The sequence below is a fragment of the Aplidium turbinatum genome, chromosome 16 (assembly GCF_918807975.1).
Source record: "Aplidium turbinatum chromosome 16, kaAplTurb1.1, whole genome shotgun sequence".
Classification (NCBI taxonomy): domain Eukaryota; kingdom Metazoa; phylum Chordata; class Ascidiacea; order Aplousobranchia; family Polyclinidae; genus Aplidium; species Aplidium turbinatum.
In genome coordinates, this window is record NC_137487.1 from 1,641,915 (window position 1) to 1,665,245 (window position 23,331).

A 23,331-nucleotide genomic window follows, 5' to 3' on the forward strand; every position below is an offset into this window, starting at 1 on the left:
AAGACATACCGTAACGCTAAATTAAACAGCCAATAAAAGGCAACAATAGATGGCTCTAGTTTAGTAGGCCTGTATCATTTATAGCAGGGGTGTGCACTGTGCAACCTTTGTTACAGGAAGGCCAGATATAAATATCTCGGTGAAACCGCAGGCCGCACGTTTATTTAACATATGCTTTCTGGTAGTTGCAGGCACAAAAAAGTAGTTTTTTTTGTTATTCATGTTATTCTTATAGCATTATTAGGGGACCTTATCTCTTTGCAGAAATAATAAGTTAAGACGCATAAATTTCTGAGGAAAACTGCTCTTCAAATTTATTGTCACACTGACTTTAAATGAGTTCAGTGAGAAATTTGCAGCTGGCTTCTTTTCCGGACGACTTCTTCCATTTTAGAAAAAAATTGTTCGCACAAATACGTTGAGCAAAAAAGAACCAAATTTGAAGCCATGAATGTTTTCAAATGTGGAAAGTCATCTTGGTTGAGAAGTTTTCGGTAAGAATCGCCAAGATTCATTTTTAGATACTTTGCTTTCAAATCCGTTTTCTCTTGAAGAACAATCAGTTCGTTGAATATTAGCTGGTGCTTTGTCAATGTCTGTGTTGAATGGCGAAGAGAATAAGATTTGAAGTCCTTGAAACGAGCCAAAAATTCATACACTAATTTTTCAAATTGGTCTGCAAGTTCAGTTTTCTCCTCAGGATGCATTCCATACGCCTCGCTATCGTCCACCGAGACAGACTTATTTTCTCGAACTCACTCTTCCTTTTAGCGCACATTTCTTCTGCGACATCGATAAGACACTGCTTCACAAAATTACCGTCAGAATACGGTTTCATAGTTTGAGCTATTCCCTGTGCAATTCTGTGCTTCTGATCTACTCACGTTCCAAATAATTAAATACAATCGGATTAGCGGTGGCTGGTGGGAGATTTCTAAAATTGTTAACAGAAGGTGCGAAATGTACAATAATCTACTCTAATGAATTGTTCGCACGTAGACTACTTGACTAAACTAAATTATAAACACGTTTCGCGGGCCGCACACAATCCAAAATTGGCACATCTTCGCGGGCCACACAATTTTTCTTCGCTGGCCGCACGTTGCACACCCCTGATTTATAGTATCTTTCGTAGTGCTATTATTATTTCCCTGCATCTGGTCACACTTTCGTATATTGCTAGTTTGTGCCAGCTGCACTGTTGCTCTTGTAACTGTTGTTAGTCAACACCACCTTACGTTTTAACAATAGCTCAGGTACAAGCGTTATATTTTACTGTTTGCTTTATCCGAACGATAACCTGGCGCTAGCAAAGAAGGTTCTCTTACATGCGTCTCGGTCAACCAGACTGACTGAGCTACAAATTCAGCGTGGCAGGGGGTGTCGCTACTTTCAGTACTTAATGTGAGCTCAACGCATAGCAAGTTTCTTTGGTTAGAAAAGCCTTGAAAAGTAACAATCTATGAAAGGTTAGGAACATCCAAGTTTTTAGCATGAAACAGCCGTGGTACAGTTTCCTTGAACAAGATAACTGAAGGAAAACTGAATGTTTTTTCAAATGTTGCAGAAGCATCATTTGTCACGAAAGATCCAATGCCTGTGGGAGCAAAATAGATCAGTCTTTTTTTTACCAAAAAGATTAGGTTATACTTATTAGTAAATCAAATTTTCCTTCAATCAAGCAATGTAATAAAATACCAACTGTGCGTCTTTGTTGAAGTTCTAAGATAAAAAATTAAATTTTTGTAACCTCAAAAACATAATATTAGACCTACCTACTTTGTTGCAACGGTGCTTTTAAGTCTCTGATATAGCTAGCAAAGTTTTGCAATTTGTTAACCCTTAACATACCAAGCGGGGTCTCGTAGGGACCCCAGAGGTGAATTTTTTTATCTCCCGCCTTACCTATAGCGACAATTTTTCTCCTGATTTTTGTATGTGTCATAAATTTAAACAAGTTCAGTATAGTACAACATAAAATAAAAAATTATTTGAAACATGAGCAAAATACAACATAACGTTACCTGGGGTCCTGATGGGACCCCCCTTGGTATATTAGGTTACAAATGCTGAATGTTATCCAGTTAACTTCACGCGAAAAATGTCTTTACATTTTGCCAGAGTTTGAGAATTTGATGACAAATCAACACGTGGTCAAAGAAATGAAAATGATAAACTTGCAGCTTTTTCGCGAGATTTGGGATGGATTTGTAGAAAACTGCAAAAAAACTCTATAAGCCATTTGAAGTAGTAACGGTAGATGAACAATTAGTCTCTTTTCGGAGGGAAATGTCCAATGAGACAGTACATGAAATCAAAACCAGCAAGATATGGAATTAAAGTGTGGGCAGCTACAGACGTGAAAACCACTTAGGCTACCTATATAATCTCCAAGTCTATACTGGAAAACTTTCTGGGAGTGCACCAGAGAAAACTCAAGGAGGTCGGGTTGTGTGTACTGTGTGACATGATGAAATCACTGTTTGGAACTAGAAGAAGTGCTACCACAGATAATTTGTTTTACATCAGTGCCAACTGCAGAATTTTTGCTCCAGAAAAATATCACCAAGACGGAACACTGAGCAAAAACGTCAGATATTCCTGCAGTTATGGAAGTTGCGAAGGGACGATATGTTTCATTGTCAAACTTTATCTTTTTAGATAAACTGTCAGTTGTAAGCTATGTGCCTAAAAAAACAAGACGGTTCGTTTACTATCTTCTCAGTATCTTGATGATTCGCTGTCTAATGAAGATCACAATAAGCCCAACATGATATTTGAATATAACCGCACAAAAGGCGGAGTGGATGATGCAGACAAGTTGGTGAGTGAATATTCTTGTGCCAGACGAATGTCAAGATGGCCATTCCGACTTTTTACGAACGTGCTTGACATTGGAGCCTTGAATTCCCATATCACTTGGGTGTTTAAATACAGAGACTGGAACAGTAGAAAATCTAATCGAAAACATTATTTTTTGATGGAGTTAGGCAAAGAATTGACGCAACCTAGCCTATAATGTCTTGCGCAGAGCATGTAATCCATCTGGTTTTCAGCTTCACATCGTTAGAGCTATTAAAGGTATGGGAGTTTCTGTAGCTCGAAACACTGAAGCTTCAAATATATTCTTAACGTCAAGGCAGCTAGTGAGACGGAAGAGAGGAAGATGTTTTCAATGTGCTTCAAACAATGATAGAAAACTTAACATTATTTGCTTCGAATGCAAGCGTTTCGTTTGCGAACAGCACCGAGTCACCAACAGTCCACACAACTGTGACAAGTGCAAAAAAATGTGAAGATGACAGTGAATGAACTGTGTGTTATGAATATGATCCTTTGTCTAAGTAATTTGTAGAAACATATATTATACTGTATGTGATGCTAAGACTAAAATTCTAGTATTTATAACACTTGGGGTAAAGCAGGGGTTTGTTACAGTGTCATAAAAATCGCATCTGCTTTTCCTACAATTTCAGCAATCTTCCTTTGTTACATTAGCTGTATAAACTGTAATCTAAGTAAGGATGAATAAAGTATACTACAAGTTGGCTTGTGCTTTGGTGTGCCGGTATACTGATTGTGTGTATTGTGAGAGAACGCAAAACTGGCTCAGCCAACTTGCCGTTTCTCATTTCCAAGGAAGAATGGCTTCCTTCATCCCCAAACCTAAACCCTCTAGACTTTAGCATCTGGTCTTACCTGGAGTTTGGAAGCGCTGAAGGCTAATCTGAAAAAAGAATGGACCTAAATACCTCAAAGAGGTATTCATGACTCTTGCAGCTCCTTTTCGAAGCGTCCCCGACTTGTTATCGACGCAAATGGCGGACACATTGAGTAAAACTTGTTTTTCCTAAATATTTATTTATTTGACAATAATATTATATGTTTATTACTCAATTATTATCTACTATTTGTTAAATACAGTTGTTTGAAGTTGTAACGTCAATTATTGATGAACCCTGTATATACTGTATACTTTAAGCAATAGAAACGATGGGGTCCTTGGAGGACCCCACCTTGGTAAACGACGTTGGTGAGCTAGGCTTGGTATGTTAAAGGTTCGTATGGTCTAAATAAAACAACTAAAAATAGCAATTCCAAGCTTCAAAATAAAAACTTATAAATTAAAAAAATACCCTTGTTTTACTTTTACAGTAGCTTCTTGAGGTAAATACACAGCCTCCTTTTTTTTTAACATCATATTCAGCAGCAAATTCTCTATGAATTCGCCACTGAATATGAAAGACCAGACGCCTTTTAATGTCTAGCATCGTCCTATATGTGACGTCCTTTTAGTAGATGATTGCTTCGCGTCCTGTTGTATAAAGAAAACCTTTTGTCATTTTTCGTCATCCTATTGTATCAAATGTACTGCATCACGTTCAATGCTCTAGTCTACAGAGCTTCACGGTCACAACAAAGCTTTACCTGAGTCTTGCAGCTTCCACAAAACCATAATTTTATGGCTGTATACAAAGTATTAGACAGCCCCGCGCGGGGTTCAGGGACCTCATGTAAGATTGTGACTCTTTTGATTGAAACTATGGAGCTTGGCCATTGAATATTATAATAAACCATGCGCCCCCAACATCGAGATAGCCCACCGGTTACCAGATTGGCATCATGACTTGGTTTGTGATGGTTTGCAGCACATTGTCAACATGGTTTCAATATCGTTTATTATGATTTTCTAGGGTTATCAAAGTAAATCAATTAAGTTGAGAATATGAAATGATGGACAACACCATTGATTAGACTTGACTTGCACAAAATGTTTAGTTTGATTAATATTGGCTTAGTGATGTATTTACTCATAACTTGTCACAGAACTGACAGCTGTCGCTCAGACAGCGGCGTCCAAGTATCGACGTCCACTTCTCCAATCTTGACCACAAACGCATCCGCAACGGAGACATGCCAGAGCTTTGGAAACGTTTCAAACTTGTGCTCTCCTCGGCTCGACTATCAACTCACATCGATCAACTACAATCTTTTTTACAAAATGGAAGTTGTTGGCAGAGAGGATGAACTATACTCTAATTTTTCCACCATACTAGATGGCAACTGCAACTGCAAAAATCGATCCTTTGCCTATTTCTGCTACCTGGTGCTGCCAAAGTGCTTAGTCAACGAGCAGATGCAGCTGAAGATTGTTCGACCGTGCCGACAATATTGTCTCGAGTTTTTTAACAAGTAATGTATCAGTGCCGTAGTTCAATTAAATGTAAACCGAGTCCTCATCAATGTAATGATAGCTTTAATGAAAACAGTGTTACTTAAGTTGCAATAAACCAAAAAACTGGTATCCATCTAAAATGGACTGGCTTGCAATTAGCATAAACATAAAAGCAACTTGCAAACAATAAAAGACAGTGACACTAGGCCTATAATTCCTTTTTACTTTTATGTTAAGTAGCAATGTTCAGTAACTAGTACTTTTGAGTAGTTTTATTTTTCATTACTTTCTACTTTCACTTGTTTAGTTTTATGCCAAAGTAACGTTACTCGAGTAATTTTATATTTTGTCAAGTAGAAAGTTGTAACTTTGATAAAAATCTGTTAAAAAGTTTTCATTTCTAAGATAAAAAAATATTTTAAAGAGAAGTTGTTAAAAGTGAAAAGTTTTGTTAAAAAGAATTGTTAAAACGAAAAGTTTATCTTCCTAAGACCTACATGATTCATTAAAAATTAAACTATTAAGTGAGATATTTTATGATTAAAAATATTGGGATTTTGAAATATTTTTTTAAATTTGATGAAATTTGCCAAAAAAGTTTGTTTTGACTGCAAAATTTACTACTTCTACTTGAGTAATTTTAAAGATCAGTACTTTTTTACTTCTACATGAGTGATAATGTGCTCTGGTACTTTCTACTTGTAATTGTAAAGAATTAGAATTGACTTTCAGTAACTGTTCTTTTACTTGACCATTCAAATAGACTACTTTTTACACCTACATTTTACACCTACTTTTTAGACCTTTTTACAGATGAATGTTCAACATTTATCTCTAAAGATTAAACAGGGGCTCATAACATTTGAAAAGCAGTAATTATGCCACATACGGAGCAAACCGCAAAACAACGAATCCTCATTCGACTCAACTCAAGTTATAGGCCTATTACTTTATAACTAATTGGGCATTTAGTAAAAGTTTGGGGCAAGCCTGTTCTAGGCATTCGCTTTCAAAAACAGTAGCATCCCAAAATGAATGTCACTTAATCCAGCTCGTTTCGGCCTCAAAATGTCTTTAGCGGTGGAAAAAACTCTTTCAATAGGAGCACTTGAAGTGATTGCAGTGTTTGTTTTAATAAACAATCTTTCGATCGTCGGATGCTTAAAGCATGCATCTGTAATGCATCTCTGAGGACTCATTTTGAGAAATTCATCTACCAGTTTAGATGCACTTTGTCGTCGGCTTCTCGGTGGCTCAAACAAAGAAACGAAAAACACGTCTTGCTGAGCAACTTTTTTTAAGTCGTCGCTGCTGCTTTCAGCTTCATTCTGACCTTCTTGCTCAAGCAAAGATTCAAGCTTGCTCAAAACGTCTCAATACGTAATTGTAATTTGTAACAACGTATAAAAATGACATTAGATTTCCTCAAACTAGTAATTCGATCACAAACATGTTTTGAATAAAATACGTAATAAATTTAGCAGAGATGTGTTCAAGACCAGATCCAGCTTTACTGTCCAAAAGGTCGATGTATGGCATTCCATCCTATCTCTCTGGCTAAACTGCCATAAAATCTGGATTGCTACCATGCATTATGTTATTTAAACTTGAGTTAAAAAAAGTTTCTTTATTAGTTATTAGTATTTTATATAATGTCCATTGTCTCTTGTTCCGTTATCAGCGGTTATTAGCAGTTAGTAGGTCTACTTGCTGAGACTAAACATCACGCATTGTTTTACGTTAGTAAAATGGAAATTCACAAGTTAAAGTATAGCATAAAAAGGAAATTTGCATGCAGACATAAAAAAATAAATTGGAATTTTAGGGGGCGCCCCGGCGCCATGGGTAACTCCGCCCCTGGAGCAGTATCATCTTGATGTAGCCTACAATGCGCTTCATGTTCACTGCGTCAATGACGTGCTAGTGATAGTCTGCAAGTGGTCTCACTCTCTCACTGCAAACATTCATGTTCACTACGTAGACCTAATAAAAGCCCAGACGGGCATTATTACATCATAGTCTGACGCAAATAAATAATAATAATATTTAATAGATCAAACAACTTCAAACAAAATTGATTTTATATTGGTAGGTTTTTTTACAAAAAGTTTATTATTCGCTCAAAAAGTACTTATTTTTTCACTGCACATTTTGCAGTTCATAGCTGCACAATTTGTGTTATCACTGCAGCTTAGAATTAGGCATGTCAACGTCGTTTTCGTTTGGTGCCGAGGGTTCATCTCATAATGACTAGCAGTGTTTTCTACACTCCACAAAGAGGCCACAGGGTAGTAACCAATCATTGATCGAATCGTCCAGTGGTTTCTGTAATGTTTCGCGCTAGCCCTTACGTCTGACTATTTCGGACGAACTCTCAAAGACGAACAGATAACTTTATTTGAATCTCAAACATAAACTGGCAATGTAAACGCCCACATAGCTGCGGCACTAAAACGATTGACTTTGACAACTAGTTGAACTCGAGTTGGGGAATACCGCATCGCTGTCAGGAAAGCGTATTTAACAGCGGCCAATCAAGAGGTCATGGAAAACGCGTAAGGCAAAATGTGAAACACAAGGTACAAACTTAAAGGGCAAGTTCTCAAATAAATTAAAAGTTTAAAGGCACGTTTCCAATATTACATCTCCCTTTGTCTGAAGAAAGAAAACTATTTCACAATACACAAACAGATTAAATTGAACTTATGAAGAGTGGTACACTGCCAAATACACATGAAATAACGAAATCACATCTACTACACAATTTACTTTTCAAAAAGCTTAGATGAACAGCAAGAACAACTTATAGCACGTTGTCTCTCGTGCAAACTTCAACAATAGCACAAGTCTACATCCTCTGAACGATGCACAACCCGAACTCTGAACGTACCACGATACTATCACACTATATGCACTACTAGTTAGGTTGCACAAACACCATATCTCTCAGGCGGTTTCACTACCCGGCCAGAACGGGTCATATACGGTGCTGGCATATTATTTTGACATGGCACATTGGGCTCGTCGTTAAATTGATCAAATACATGGGCATCAGGAACCAAAGGATTAAATTTGAATGTCGGCTCCACATCAATTAAATATCTCCGGTTTCTCCGGTAGGTGTTGCCATAAGAATCACGCACATTATAGGATCGCGGTGAATTGTGACGACCGGTTACGACAGCTGGCTCCCATTTTTTACCAACTCTGTGGCGAACATTTTGGCCATTAACAAGAGGTCTCATGGGTCTACTTGAGCGATCATAATACCTTTTGTTGCGAGTACGACGTTTTACAAATTGTTTCTTCACAAAAGCGGGGTCAACTGAGACGGGCTTTAATTGGTCTTCTGTCGTTGGTATTAGTTCTCGCAATCTTCTCCCCATCAACAACTGAGCAGGTGATCCTTCAGGTCCAATGGGTGTGTTTCTGTATTCTAAAATACTGAGATAAGGGTCACGGTTGGTGCTTAAGGCTTTTTCTAATAAACGTTTCGCAGTTTGAACAAACTTTTCTACAAGCCCATTTGACTGTGGGTATAATGGGCTGGAAGTTTTATGATTAATTTTCCAACTATCACAAAAATTTGCAAACTCTTTTGAGTGAAATGGAGGGCCATTATCTGATCGGAGGGTTTTTGGAATACCATGTCTGCAAAAGAAGGATTTCATGTGATGAATTACGTTTTGACTAGTGGTCCTATTTAACAAAGCAGTTTCAAAAAATCTACTGTAATAGTCGACGACAATTAAATAGTTAGCATTGTTCCAGTGAAACAAATCTGCCCCAACAATTTCCCATGGGTTACGGGGTGGTTCGTGAGGAATTAAAGGCTCTTTGGGATTGTTGTACTGCAATTGTTTACAAATGTCACAAACAGAGATCAAATTATTAATATCAGAGGACATACCAGGCCAATAAAACAGATCTCGGGCTTTTTGGGTACATTTCACAATTCCCAAATGACAAGCATGCAACATTTCAAGCATTTTTTTACGAAGTGAAAATGGCACAACGATACGTTCACCTCTCAAAATTAAACCATTATGCAAAGATAACTCGGATCTGAGTTTCCAATACGGACAAGCATGGATATCAAGGCTCTTTTTATGTTTGGGCCAATTTTTCAATAGATACTTTGTTAAGATTTGTGATGTTCTGTCATCTTTTGTTGCACTTCTAATTTTTTCAAAACAGTCAGTCTGAACGGGAACGATTCTGCCATAATTAAAACTTGGCTGTCTGTATCAAATTGGGGCTCACCAACATCTTCAGGGTGCTTTCTAGACAACGTGTCTGCAACCGATATAGACTTTCCAGGTCGAAATTCGACTTTGAGGTCATACGGCTGAATTTTGATCATCATGCGTTGTAGCCTTGGTGGCGCACTTGAAAGTGGTTTCTTAAAAATGGACTGTAGAGGCTTGTGATCAGAATGAATGGTAAAATGTCGGCCATAAACATACTGGTGGAATTTGACACAACCATAAACGATGGCTAACATTTCTTTTTCGATTTGAGAGTAGTTTTGTTCAGTAGGTGTGAGCGCACGAGATGCATAAGCGATTGGTCCTTTGTGTTGCAGTAGCACTGCACCAAGTCCATCTTTAGAGGCATCAACTTGAATACACACAGGTTTTTTCGGTTCAAAATATTGTAAAACTGTACCTGGTTGCCTTGTGATGTAGTCTTTTACGTGTTGATACTGCTCGTCGTTTTCTGAATTCCACGTCCACGTGTCTTGCTTCAGGAGATTTCGCAATGGCGCTGTAATCTCTGATAACTGTGGTGCAAATTTTCTCAAAAAATTAGTTAATCCCAAAAAAGTTTGGAGTTCTTTCTTTGAATGCGGTGGCTTCATGTTTGTAATAGCATTGATTTTGTTTGGGTCTGGTTTAATACCATTTTCGCCAATAATATGTCCATAGTAAGATACTTCGGACAAACCAAATTTGCATTTATCCAGGTTTAGCTTTATACCTACTTTTCTGCATCGATCAGTGTTGTTTTCAAGTTCTCGACTGCTTCTTTTTCGGTATCAGCCCACAGCAAAATGTCGTCAATAATAACGCCTTGCTTCGGAATTCCTTGCAGGGATTCTTCCATACGCTTCTGAAACACATCTTGTGAAACCTTTAAACCAAACGGTAATCGTAAAAATCGGTAATTTCCAAAGCTTGTTGAAAATGTTGTAAGTTTGGAACTTTCTTCGTCTAAAGGTATTTGCCAGTAGCCTGATCTGGCATCCAGAATTGAAAAATATTTAGCTCCAGAAATGTTACAAGCAACGTCTTCAAACGTAGGTAACTGGTGGTGCTGACGCTTAACAACTTTGTTTAACGGTCTCGGGTCCAAACATAAACGCAACTTGCCATTCTTTTTACATGTAATAGCAATAGAATTTACCCAATCAGAGTGTTCGTTCACAGGTTCAACAATTTTTTGAGAAACTAATGAATCTAATTCAGCTTTAACTTTGTCTTGTATGGCAATTGGTATTCGTCGAGGTGGAATTCTAACGGGAGTGGCATTTTCCTCAATTACGATTTTATAAGGTTCAGGAAAACAACCAATGCCATTAAATACATCGTTATATTCTCTAAGCAAATCCTGATATCTATCAGCGACTTTCGGCATGTGATGTTCAACTTGTAAAACAATTTTCATCAGACCCATTGAAGTACTTGATTTTAGACAAAAAAGTGGCGGTGAATGACTATCTACAACGTAAAATGTGTGGTTTTGAACGATGTCTCTATACTTGCAATTTAAGGATATTTTTCCAAGTGGGTGAATGATGGTTCCTCCATAAGCAGTTAGCGTAGCGTTGGTAGGAGATAGTTCACTTAAGTGAGAAAACTTTTCATACACGTTTTTTGGAATTACGTTAACTTGAGCTCCAGAGTCCAATTTAAACTTCACATTGAAATTGTAGTCAGCCATTAAGATATTTACAAACATTTTATCAGGGTTGGAGTCATTTTTGTCTATGCAGCCAATAAAATATGATGACTCACACCATTGTTGTCTTCGATCGTTAGCTGATGAATTGGTCGATTTCTGCAAACGAAAGAAAAGTGGTTCGGCCGTCCACAGTTGTGGCATTTTTTTCCTTCTGCTGGACATTTCCTCCCATGCTTATACCCGCATTTGGAACAGTTCGGTCCACTTCTTTGTTGTCTTCGATCTTCTAACTTGAAGTGACGACGATGGCTGGAGAACTTCGCGTAATTGACGTGTGAGGATTCAGGGAACACGTGAGTGATTTGTTGTTGGGAAATCTCCTCGCCTTGCACAATTTCGATGCAACGTTCCAGCGTTAGATTCAGTTCTTGTAACAATTTTTTGCGTACATCGTCAGACCGTACGCCTCTCACCACATTATCACGTATTAGGCTGTCACGTAGATTGCCAAGCTCACAACGACCTGCCATCAAACGGAGATCGGTAACAAACGAATCGAATGGTTCATCCAGTCCTTGGCTTCGAGTGAATAACTTGTGACGTTCAACGGTAATGTTCTTTCTAGGCTCGCAGAACTGCTCGAATTTATACAGAATTGATTTAGGATTTTTCTTTTCGTCTTCTGTCAGTGTCCATGTGTTATATATGTCACGGCCCTCCTGTCCAATATACAATAGCAAGTAGCTGCATTTTTCGACATTTGATTTCGCAGACAGGGGCCCACTAAACGTCAACTCGATCATCTGCCTCCATTTTTTAAAATTGTCTGCAACATTTCCTTGTTGGAAGTTCATTTCTGTCCTTGTTGCGTGCGTCGAATCCATCTGACACCATGTAATGTTTCGCGCTAGCCCTTACGTCTGACTATTTCGGACGAACTCTCAAAGACGAACAGATAACTTTATTTGAATCTCAAACATAAACTGGCAATGTAAACGCCCACATAGCTGCGGCACTAAAACGATTGACTTTGACAACTAGTTGAACTCGAGTTGGGGAATACCGCATCGCTGTCAGGAAAGCGTATTTAACAGCGGCCAATCAAGAGGTCATGGAAAACGCGTAAGGCAAAATGTGAAACACAAGGTACAAACTTAAAGGGCAAGTTCTCAAATAAATTAAAAGTTTAAAGGCACGTTTCCAATATTACAGTTTCTAGAAGCCACCTCGGTTCGCAGACATGGTTCAGCTCTTAAGCAACGCGCATTCTAAAAACTGCTCTCCATTCAGCGGCAACTAGTGAATGGAATAATTCCCCGGCAACAACACTTCAACAATCGGAAACTTCACTCTGTCAATCTCGGTAACCGGTCCTGCGTCAAGAGCCTCTACAAGTATGCGAAACTACCAGGAATAACGTATCAAGGCTTTGTCAGTCCAAGGATAAAAATTAAAAATTAACCAACCAGCAGTGAATTCAGAGAGGCACTTAAAGTCACAAAAGAGAAAAAACGTGTGATTTGGTCATGTGACCTTAAGAACTAAAAAAATTCTGCAATATTTTGAAGTAAACACAATGCTAACTCAACTAGTTAACAATTAAATTGACTTATCCCAGTGCTCAAAGTACTGTTGTAGGTCGAATAAAAAGTAAAAACAATTTCAAACGTAACACATCAGGAATTTTTCTTTCCTATAGCGACGTATTAATGATTTCAGCAATCCTTAAGTGGAAACTTGCTTTTTACTTTCAAGGTTTCTTGCAGGTGCTTCAACAATATGACGTCATTGCCTGACATGGCATGGATGGTGTCACGAAGCCTGTCGTGCCAAAGGTTGCCCATTAGCGAGTGCTGGAACGACTCAACGCCCTTCAAAGGTGAGTCTATTGCTGAGCATTCCAAGTAGTTTCAAATATTTACAAGCCAGCAGAGTAACTATGTTGATCTGACATTTTAAAGTGCCCCTGACAGGTTGGACCCAAGTATAGTAACTTTTCTAAGCATTTTCTAGCGCAGAATTATGCTTAGCGAACTTTTTAATCTTAAACTCGAAGCTCGACTGGTTAGGGCGAAATTTATACAAAACGACAGTTCCGCAGCGCCACCACAGACGAAACTCCATATTTCACTGCTCTGGGACGACTTTGGTGGTGTTACGTCATCGTGGGTGGGCGTCGCTAGCGACGGATAAAACAAATGCTTTCTAGATGTAATTGGTGGATCACAGTTTGGTCGTAGTAGGTACAAGCGGTTGCTTTTTTCGAAGATTTATTGTTTTTTGCAGTTTAATAAAACTGTACTGGATATGTTCCTACAAAACCTAAAATATACTTGAAGTGAAAAATGAAGAAATCGTACGAATCATCATTCATATTTACTTCATCATCATTCATCACTATTCATAAATAAATAAAAGTTTTCTCTCATAATGTGCCTTCAGTTGGCCATTGAAATCCGGTGTAACGGCCATCTGGACTTGGAAATTGTTTCGGATTCGCCAAACAATGCATGACGGCAGCACAATCCGATTGTTGCTTCCGAGAGCACCACCTTATAGTATCCACTCCAATACATGCCTGTAAGCGACTAATTACCCATACTGCCTGCAAGGAAATAAAATCACTTCGTTTAGTGTGCATTCTTTAGCGTGGTGCAATGTAGCATTTTAGTCTAATGTAGCATCCTTACTCTTTTGATAGGTCTCCGTTTTCTCCTTTCGGTTTATTGCTTTTTCTCCAGTTCTTCCTGCTCCTCATAAAAAAGTCCTCATACCTGCAGGATGTAAGTGTGCCTCAAAGTCGGTCAAATTGGTAACATAACTAGATGCGTCTTTCTTCAAAAGTTCTTTCGTCTGTGACACTTCATGGCAACATACACATTCATTGGGCTGGGACATAGACTCGCACTTGTGGCAAACGCACCAACTACAGTTCCCATCACGCCACTCAATGCTGAGAAGATCCAAATCGGGTTGGTGGTGTTAACAAAATCATCTCCAGTGAAGTGAAGAGAACATATACGACTAGTTTTGTATGGTCCATCCCACTTTCGAACACTTGAAGAAAACTTTGACTATTTTCTTCTCGGCACCTTGTTTTGTTTGAAAGCATGAAAAGATAGCACACGTCTTTGTCACTGACTCTGTCACATAAACAGCAATTTCCAGGCATTACCTCAACCATAAAATAAGGATACTGTCTGTGAGATACTGCTGTTACACTGCAAACGGCTATAGCCAGATTAGGACAAATAAAAAATTATCCAAATTGTAGCCCTACAAGAGTTTAGAAAAACTGCAATTTCAATTGAATTGAGATGCCGTTTGATAAATATAAACTCAATCTATTTGATCTAAACCTGATAGTAATAATAAGTTGACTTTTTCATTTCGGTAATTCTCATTTTGCACATGCTTTAGACCAATAGAGCCCCACACATTGACGTTTTGGAGCAGTCGTACCATACCTTACCAACTCACCACAGAGAAAGAATGTATCTTTCCCACCCACGGTGACGTCACAGCGAGGTTGCCGTTTTTATTTTCGCAATTGCATGAGTGCCAGATTTGCCGAAAGTGAACGAAAGTTTGCAAGCGTGTAACTTAGTAGCCTGTTGATATTTTTTACGATTTGTTGGTCAGGGAAGTTTGTTAGTGCCAACTCTTTGGTATCTTAGGTAAATTTAGCAAATTTATTTTCCTGTCAGAGGCACTTTAAAGTTAAAATCTTTAATTCTTGTCCGTACATCGACAACAGAGCCTTCTACTTGGAAATTTCTCTCTCGGCAATAACACGATAACCTTGTGTACTGTATGAAGTCAATATGGAGCAAAATGCATTCACATCAGTAAATACTACTAGAGCGGGAGCCAGGTCGATTTATTTGACTGTCTGGGTCAGTAAGGTTTGACAAGTGTTTCTAGACTGAAATTTTGTGTAGATTTCAAAACTAATCCTCTTACTTGCAATAGCCTGACCGTTTTTGTTATATTAAGCATTTTCCGAGATGATACCTGTCAATATCGCTATATCAGTTAGGGTGCACCATTTGGCCCCCGATCTTTAGCAAAAAGCCTGAACTTTTTATTGCTAATGAGGTTATCTTAGAAAACAACTTTTGCAAAGTTTCATTTTTGATTGGTCAAAGTTTAACCCCCCCACCCGGCCATTTTCTAAGGGGACTAACGACATTTTCTTCACATTATCGCTTCACATAGTTGTGGTTGCGGGACCCAAAATTTGCTAAAAACTGAAAAAAACTAATCGTATCCCTGCAAAACCGTGTTCGTGGAATATTGAATGAAGATGTAGGCCACATTAGGCATTAAACTATACACAGCTGTTAAATTATCGCAATAAACCAAATATACACAAATTCAGCCTGTTTTCTAGACAGTTTCAATTAATTCGAACAATACTGTACAATATCTATCACAATTACAATAGATGTTGCATTGTTATTTCTTTGTTTGTTTTCAATGATATAGCCTACATCTCAATGAGTTGCATTTGTTGAAACTTTGCATATTTGAAGTCAAGTCCAAGCGGTTATGTTAGCTTAATCTTATAAAAAGCAGGTTTTCTGCCACCTAGTGGCTAGAATCTTTAAAACTAGCAGCAAAAATGAACTCACCACCCTTGAAAATGGGGGGTTAGACACCAGTTTTGCTTCAATTGAATGAACATTTAAGGAGATAATTGTTGTTGTGTTTTGGCCACTAAAGGCAGTATTGCACTAGGGAAGAGTACAAAACTGCCCATATTTCTGCTTCCCATTGACCAATTCAGATAATTTTATTTTAAATTATGCAGAATGAAGAGGGGTATGTTTCCAAAGTAAATATGCAGTTGCATCTTGTAAGCAGCTCCATCTAGTGGCGATAATGTGAAGAAAATGTCGTTAGTCCCCTTAGAAAATGGCCGGGTGGGGGGTTAAACTTTGTCCAATCAAAATGAAACTTTGCAAAAGTTGTTTTCTAAGATAACCTCATCAGCAAAAAAAAGTTCAGGCTTTTTGCTAAAGGTCGGGGGCAAATGGTGCACCCTAACTGATATAGCGATATTGACAGGTATCATCTCGGAAAATGCTTAATATAACAAAAACGGTCAGGCTAGTGCAAGTAAGAGGATTAGTTTTGAAATCTACACAAAATTTCAGTCTAGAAACACTTGTCAAACCTTACTGACCCAGACAGTCAAATAAATCGACCTGGCTCCCCGCCTATACACTTTTCTTCTTCAACAGATTGATCATGTTTGATCAGCTGTGATCTCCCTTATGAACTGCCTCCATTTTGTTCTGTCTTTTGTTTTTATTAGTACTTCCGGCATGCTTTTTATTCCTGTAATTTGCTTGATATTGTCAAAATATTTCATTTTTTGTCGTCCTTTTGTTCGTTTGCCTTGCACCATCCCAGTTAACATTGAATTTTCCAACGAGTTGCTTCTTGCAATGTGTCCGAAATATCTCAATTTTCTAAGGTTAATGTTGTTTATCAGACTGCATTTATCGTTTATTTGTTGGGAAACAAATTCATTTGTTTTTCTTTCCATCCAGCTGATACGTAATAACCTTCTGTGACACCACATTTCAAAACTTTTTAACTTTTTAATGTCACGTTTTTTGCATGTCCAAATTTCACATCCATATGTGGCAATTGGGAAAACGAGAGTTCGCAGCAATCTTAATTTGGTGTTTTTACCAATTGATCTCTGTTTCCACACCGTTGTAAGTGATGTCACAGCTGTTTTTGCCATAGCAATTCGCCTTCTAATTTCCGTGCTATCATCATAAGTGTCAGTTATGACACTGCCAAGATAGCAGAAATTACTTACACTTTCAACAACATTACCACCAATGTATAAGCTTGGACAAATTTCATCTGTTTTACTTATGGCCATCACTTTTGTTTTTGTGGGATGTAATTGCAAACCATATTCTTCACTTCTCGACTTGATCCTATTCAAAAGTTCTTGCAGTTCCGTTGCACTTCCACCGACCAACACTATGTCGTCAGCATATCGAAAGTTGGTTACTACTTTTCCTCCAATTTTCACAGAGCCATCAAAATTCTCCAAAACTTTTCTCATTATGTGTTCAGTATAAAGATTGAAAAGATATGGTGACAATATGCATCCCTGTCTGACACCTTTTCTAATGGAAAACCACTCGGTGAGGCCACTTCCAGTTCTTACTGCTGCTTTTTGAGCAGTATACAGGCTTCGGATTAAATTGATCAGATGTGTAGGAAAGCCATAACCTTTCAGAATCGTCCACAATTGTTGGTGCTTCACTGAATCAAAAGCCTTTCGATAGTCTAGAAAACATAAATGAGTTGAAAGGTTCCGTTCTCTTCGTTTCTCTATCAGCATTTTAAGATTGAATATTGCGTCTTTTGTTCCTTTGCGGGGTCTATAGCCAGCCTGTTCAGGAGCTAATTCGTGTTCAATTTTGTTTTCTAGTCTTTTTTTAATTATTGTTAACATTACCTTGCTGGCATGACTAATTAAAGCAATTGTTCGGTTGTTGCTGCATTCCGTTATATCGCCTTTTTTTGGTAATGGGACAAATATTGACTTTACCCAATCATCTGGCCAAATGTTGGTTTCCCATATTCTGATACAAAGTTTATGAATTGTTCTCACTGCATTTTCTCCAATATATTTCAATAGTTCGATGGGTATATCATCAGATCCGGGACTTTTTTTGTTTTTAATAGTGTTTAAAGCATTTTCTACTTCACTCAGCAGTGGATGTGGTTCTGTATCATTTTCATCTTTGCATTGTGTAATTGGATTTGTTTGTACATTATTGATAGGATCTTTTTCTTTGTATAATTCTTCGCAATATTCTTTCCATCTCTTTTTTACCTCCTCTTTCTGCCACAAAACTTCACCATCTTTACTTTTTATGTTGTCTAGCTTTGGTTTGAACTTATTGGTTATGCTTTTTACCGCTTGGTATAAATCACGACATGAGTTATTTGATGCGTGTTTTTCGATTTTACAACATTGTTGTTCTATATTGTCTCGTTTGTCTTTTCTCACAGCCTTTTGTACCTCTCTATTGAGCCGAGCGTACCCTTGTCTGGCCTCTTCTGAATGGGAAATTTTTGCTTTCAATTTTTTCCGTTGTTTTATTTTCATTAATGTCTCTTCTTTAATCCAGTTGTTTCGTTTCCTGTTTTTCATTGGTAATGTGCTCTTAGCTGATTTTAAAATTGCTTCCTTTGTGTTATTCCAAAGCTCCTGAGGTGATGATTCTCCGTCTATACCTAATAACACCTCAAATTTGTTACTTGTTTCAATGGAATAATCTTCTGTCATATTGTCATAATCGAATTGAAGTGGGGGCAAAGAGTGTGTCATCTTTTGTAGCCGAAGCTTTAATGTTGCTTTTAGCAGTTGGTGGTCGGTACCACAGTCAGCTCCCGGATAGGTTTTTACTTTTTTAATGCTGCTTCTCCATTTTTGTGAGATCATGATATAATCAATTCAACACTAGGCTACTGTATATCGAGGTCGTAAGACAAAGAAATACAAGAATTTAACGCAATTGTAAATATGGCTTCATACTATTTGAGACCTTTCCATACTCAATTTATTGCAACCATGAGCAGAAGGGTTGCAAAGATGATTTTGCTACAACATGCGCTTCCTTGTAATCACCACGCATTGCTGTGCACTGTACAAGGTCCGATTGTCAATTTTGACTTTAAAACTCATTTCTACGCGTCACTTTTTTCATTTGTGGAAATAACTGAGGCAGTCAGCAGTTTCAGTGACGTCACACTTTAAAGCGAAAGTAATCAATATTGTTCACAAATGCTGGCGATTTGGTCAATACCACACCCACGCAATGATAGGCGCTCAGATCGACTTTACTTCAACGCTAGTTTTGCACGCTGAATCCAATTATCTCAAACCGCTTAACTAATTTGCATGAACTGAAAAAGTGACATGAAGTGCCAAAGATTCTGAACACAGAAGGCTTCAATGAAATGTTTCTTGTTTCAACAAACCAAGCGACGTTTATGTGAGAGCAAAAGCACCGGAGCTTCATAATGTAGGATCACATTCGATGAATATTTCAAATACCCAGTAGCTGCGCCAGGAGAGAGACACCCCTGGAGCTACCCCTAAAACAACCCCGCCCACGGTTCATGATATCTTTTTCCCGGGCCGTTAGATATGCGCATAGGTTGTCATGATGTCGTGGAGCTTTCATTGGATTATTTTTTACATCATCTTCTTCGCAATGCTAACGCAAGTCCGCCCCATTAGCTCAGTGGTTAGGAGCCTGACTGATTATTGCGCGGCACTGGTTCGGCTCTCGGAGTGTGCGCTTGAACAACGCAATTTAGGACTGCTCTCCATTCAACAGCACCTGGCGGATGGAATAATTCCCAGGCAACTTCTAAAATCGAAAAACTTCACTCTGTTAATCTCTGTAATCGGGCCTGCGTCAAAAGCTTCTATAAGTAAGCAGGGCCGGATTTAGCCTAAGTGCTGCCCTAGGCAGATGAGAAAAGTGCCGCCCCCCCAAAACAATTTTTTGATGGTGATTTTCGATTTTTCAACACAACACAGGCACTTGTTCTTATTTGTCCTTAAAGCACCATTTTTATGAAACTTCATGAAACTAAAGTTCTTTCGTAAACTAGTCTTACTTTTTGGCTTGTTTACATGCGTTAAACTTCAAGGCAAGTGGGCTACACAAAATAGCCTGCAACTTTTCCATCAACCTAACATTGACTAAAAACATTTTTTCTAGGCTCTTTTAAATTTACTAACAGTGAAATAACCGAACAAAGATAATAAAAATTGCACAGACAAAGCCTAGTCCTCCATACTAAGCGAGACAGATAACTAAAAGAAGCGCTAAGCAGCACATATTTGTTGAAAACCAATCAAGCGGGAAGTACTCTAGGGGTGATAACTTGCCATACATGACTTGCCGCACTGTTTATAAATGTGTGTGATGTGATAACATATTTATTAATTGCTATATATCTGAATATAGGCTATGTGTTGTGAATTATTATATTCACGTACAGTATTATCAATGTAATATATTCGTATATTTTGCCGCCCCCAATAATTTTCCGCCCTAGGCAACTGCCTACTCTGCCTACTGGTAAATCCGGCCCTGTAAGTAAGGGAAACTATCGGGTTCAAAGATAAAGATTCAAAACTAACCCAGCCAACCAAGCGATCTTGACTATTTTAAACGGGTCTGCTTGAAAGTTTTTCCAAGCAGTGACAACGACACTGGTGCAAATGGAAACAAACTAATCATGACTTTTAAGTTTGTCAACCTTTGTATTCATTGCGTCATTGTATTAGAATGCACAGGACAACTCACCACCACCGTCGCCATGACGACCAGGCGCTTGTGGATTACCGGCATTTCAACTTCTACGTCACGAGTTCGAACTTCATCAAGTTCTTTGTTCACAACGGATCAATTCAATTCAATTCAATTTATTTTTCTTTGTCATAATGCAAAAGAAATGATATTGTGAAAAAGAAATACAGTAACAAAACTAACAAAAGGAAAAGGTGGCAAAACCTTAATGGTTTAAGACGTGCGTGAAAGGATCTAATATTGCGGTATATGCATCAATAAATATAGTTAAGCACGGCCACCAAACCTGATACTTTAAAATAAGTTGATGAATTAGTTAAGAATCAGTCGCCTCCTCGTTCCTGGAACAACTGGAGCGCCAATTCTTAAAGCAATGAGAACACGACTGAACCCAACATCACAAAAACAAACTAATATACACAGTTACACACACATATTGAAATTACGCAACGGACTATCAAAACAAGGACTATTTAAGGACAAGGACTATTTAAGGACAAGGACTATTTAAGAACTATACAAGGACTAAAGTGTTCGCAGCAACGATATTAAGTAGCCTATAGGCCTATATTGCAGAACAAATACATAATATGGCAGCTCATTATCAAGATAAAATAGTTAAAAAAGCTTTGTTTTTTAAATTAATTTCCGGCGCATGTAAGAGCATAAGAAGCATGATGATATAGCAGCGTGTTTTTGTTATTTCTAATAAGAGTTTAATCATCTTTTATAGCATCAATGAGGGATGGAGTGTTTTGGTATCGCTAATGAGAGGTGGAGATTCTTTGGTAGTGCCGATGAAGGATGTAGTGTCTGAGTTGTTTCAAGCATCTTTTCCAAACCAACCTAAATAATAATCTTACGAAAAGTCAAGCGATCCTCTGAACGAACATAATAGCTTATAATAATCAGGGAGTAGTTAGATGCAAGCTGGTAGTAACTTAGTGATATATTCTTACCTGGCAAATATTAAATTATACAAAATGGTATAGTAGCTTATTCATGGAAGAGTAAAGATAGTAATCATCATCCTTATCCGGTCGGGTGTAATATATAAGATATACGTATAGTAAGATATGTTAATGTATAATATAGTAATATATGATATGTAGGATAAATTTACAAAAGTGACATTTGGAAAGGCATGCTATACCAGGATATGGTGCATCAATCAATAATACAGTCAGATAATTAAAGAGTTACAGCATAGGTTGTTAGAGGTTAATTTTCAAAACGTAAGTGCTTTTTCAGGTTACTGCAAAATATTGAAAAGGTTTCAATTTCAGTGATGGTTTTCGGGAGATGGTTCCACACTTTAACTCCACTAAACTAAATGGATTGTTGAGTCAAGCTTTTGGAGAAGTAGGGGAGGAAAAAGTGATTGTTGCTTCTGGTTGATATTGAGTGCAAATTGTTATTAAGTTGAAATAGAGAATTAAAGCATTGGGGTAAGTGATTGTGTTTGAGTTTGAACATAAATTTTGCAGTTTCTATTGTGTAGGCTATAGTTCGTCAATTGTGAAGAAATTATGGGATTTAGAGTGATTTGATTCATGTTTTGCAATCATTTTTATAAATTTGTCGCAAATCTTTTGAAGCTTTTTTAAAACAGTTACATGACCATGCTTCCATACACTTATGCAATACCGGAGATTGTTTTCAATTAAGGAATGGTAAAGGCAAATCAAATTGTTGGTGTTTAGGTAGGGCTTAACCTTGCAGATAACTCCAAAGTTTTTGCGAATTTTTTGCAGTAAGGATAGCATGTGGGGTTTCCATGACAAGTCTTCGCTCAGCAAAATGCCCAGAAAACTAATAGTGTTGACACATTCAATGGGTTGATTGCATATAGACAGTGTGTAAGAGAGGTTTGAAAGTTTATTTGTATTATTGAATAACATGTATTTTGTTTTTTTTACATTTAGTGATAACTTATTTGCTGCTAACCAATTTGTTACTCCTGTCATTTCCTCATTCGCCATTTTGAAAAGTTTATCATAATTTTTACTGCAAAAGAATAAATTGGTATCGTCAGCAAACATTATAGATTCTGAGTGTACTAAACATCTCGAAAAATCATTAACATAGATTAAAAATAATAGTGGTCCAAGGATCGATCCTTGTGGTACTCCATAACATATTTCTCTTTTAGCAGACATTGAGTGAGATACTTCTACAACTTGAAATCTGTTTTGTAAGTAACTTCTGAACCAGTCATGGGCTATACCCCTAATACCAAAATAGTAAAGTTTGTTTAGCAGAATGTGGTGATCGATAGTATCAAATGCTTTGGACAGGTCCAAAAATATACCTAGTGTTGTTTCTTTTCTTTCAATTGCATTTGAAATTTTATCAACAAGATGTAATGCTGCATGACTTGTTGAGTGATTTTGTCTGAAACCAAACTGCTGACCATGGAAGAAGTTATTGCCTTCTAGAAAATTGTATATGCTATTGTACATTATTTTCTCAAGTAGGCTACTTTTGAAATTGATGGTAATAAACTGATAGGTCGATAATTACTGCAGTCTTCTGCTTTCCCTTTTTTAAATGCAGGTATTACTTTAGATGTTTTGAATGATGATATGAATTTGTCATTGGTTAAGGAAAGGTTAAATATATGTGCAAGTGCAGTAAGTATATTGTCTGGGGAAGCTTTTATAATTTTTGTTGGTATTTCATCAATGCCACAACTTAGTTTGGATTGAAAGGAAGAGAGAATTTGCTTAATTTCAAGAGTGCTGGTGGGCTGTAAAAAAATTGATTTACTAATAGGATTGGAAAGGTATTCTGAAAATTGTGAAGTTTTGTTTGGGATTTTATCAACTAGCTTTGAGGCAATTGAAGAAAAATATTCATTAAAGTAGTCAGCTTTATCTTTGT

General features: G+C 37.6%; 1 protein-coding gene across 1 annotated transcript; it reads right to left on the bottom strand.

Moving 5' to 3' along the window:
- Positions 1-11,163: 11,163 nt before the first annotated feature.
- Positions 11,164-18,563, bottom strand: LOC145785885 (uncharacterized). The gene is made up of 2 exons (XM_082597587.1): positions 16,917-18,563; positions 11,164-11,799 (listed from the first exon to the last, which is right to left on the bottom strand). The coding sequence occupies exons 1-2, from the start codon at positions 18,561-18,563 to the stop codon at positions 11,164-11,166; spliced, it is 2,283 nt and encodes a 760-aa protein (XP_082453713.1).
- Between the last annotated feature and the right edge of the window lie 4,768 nt (positions 18,564-23,331).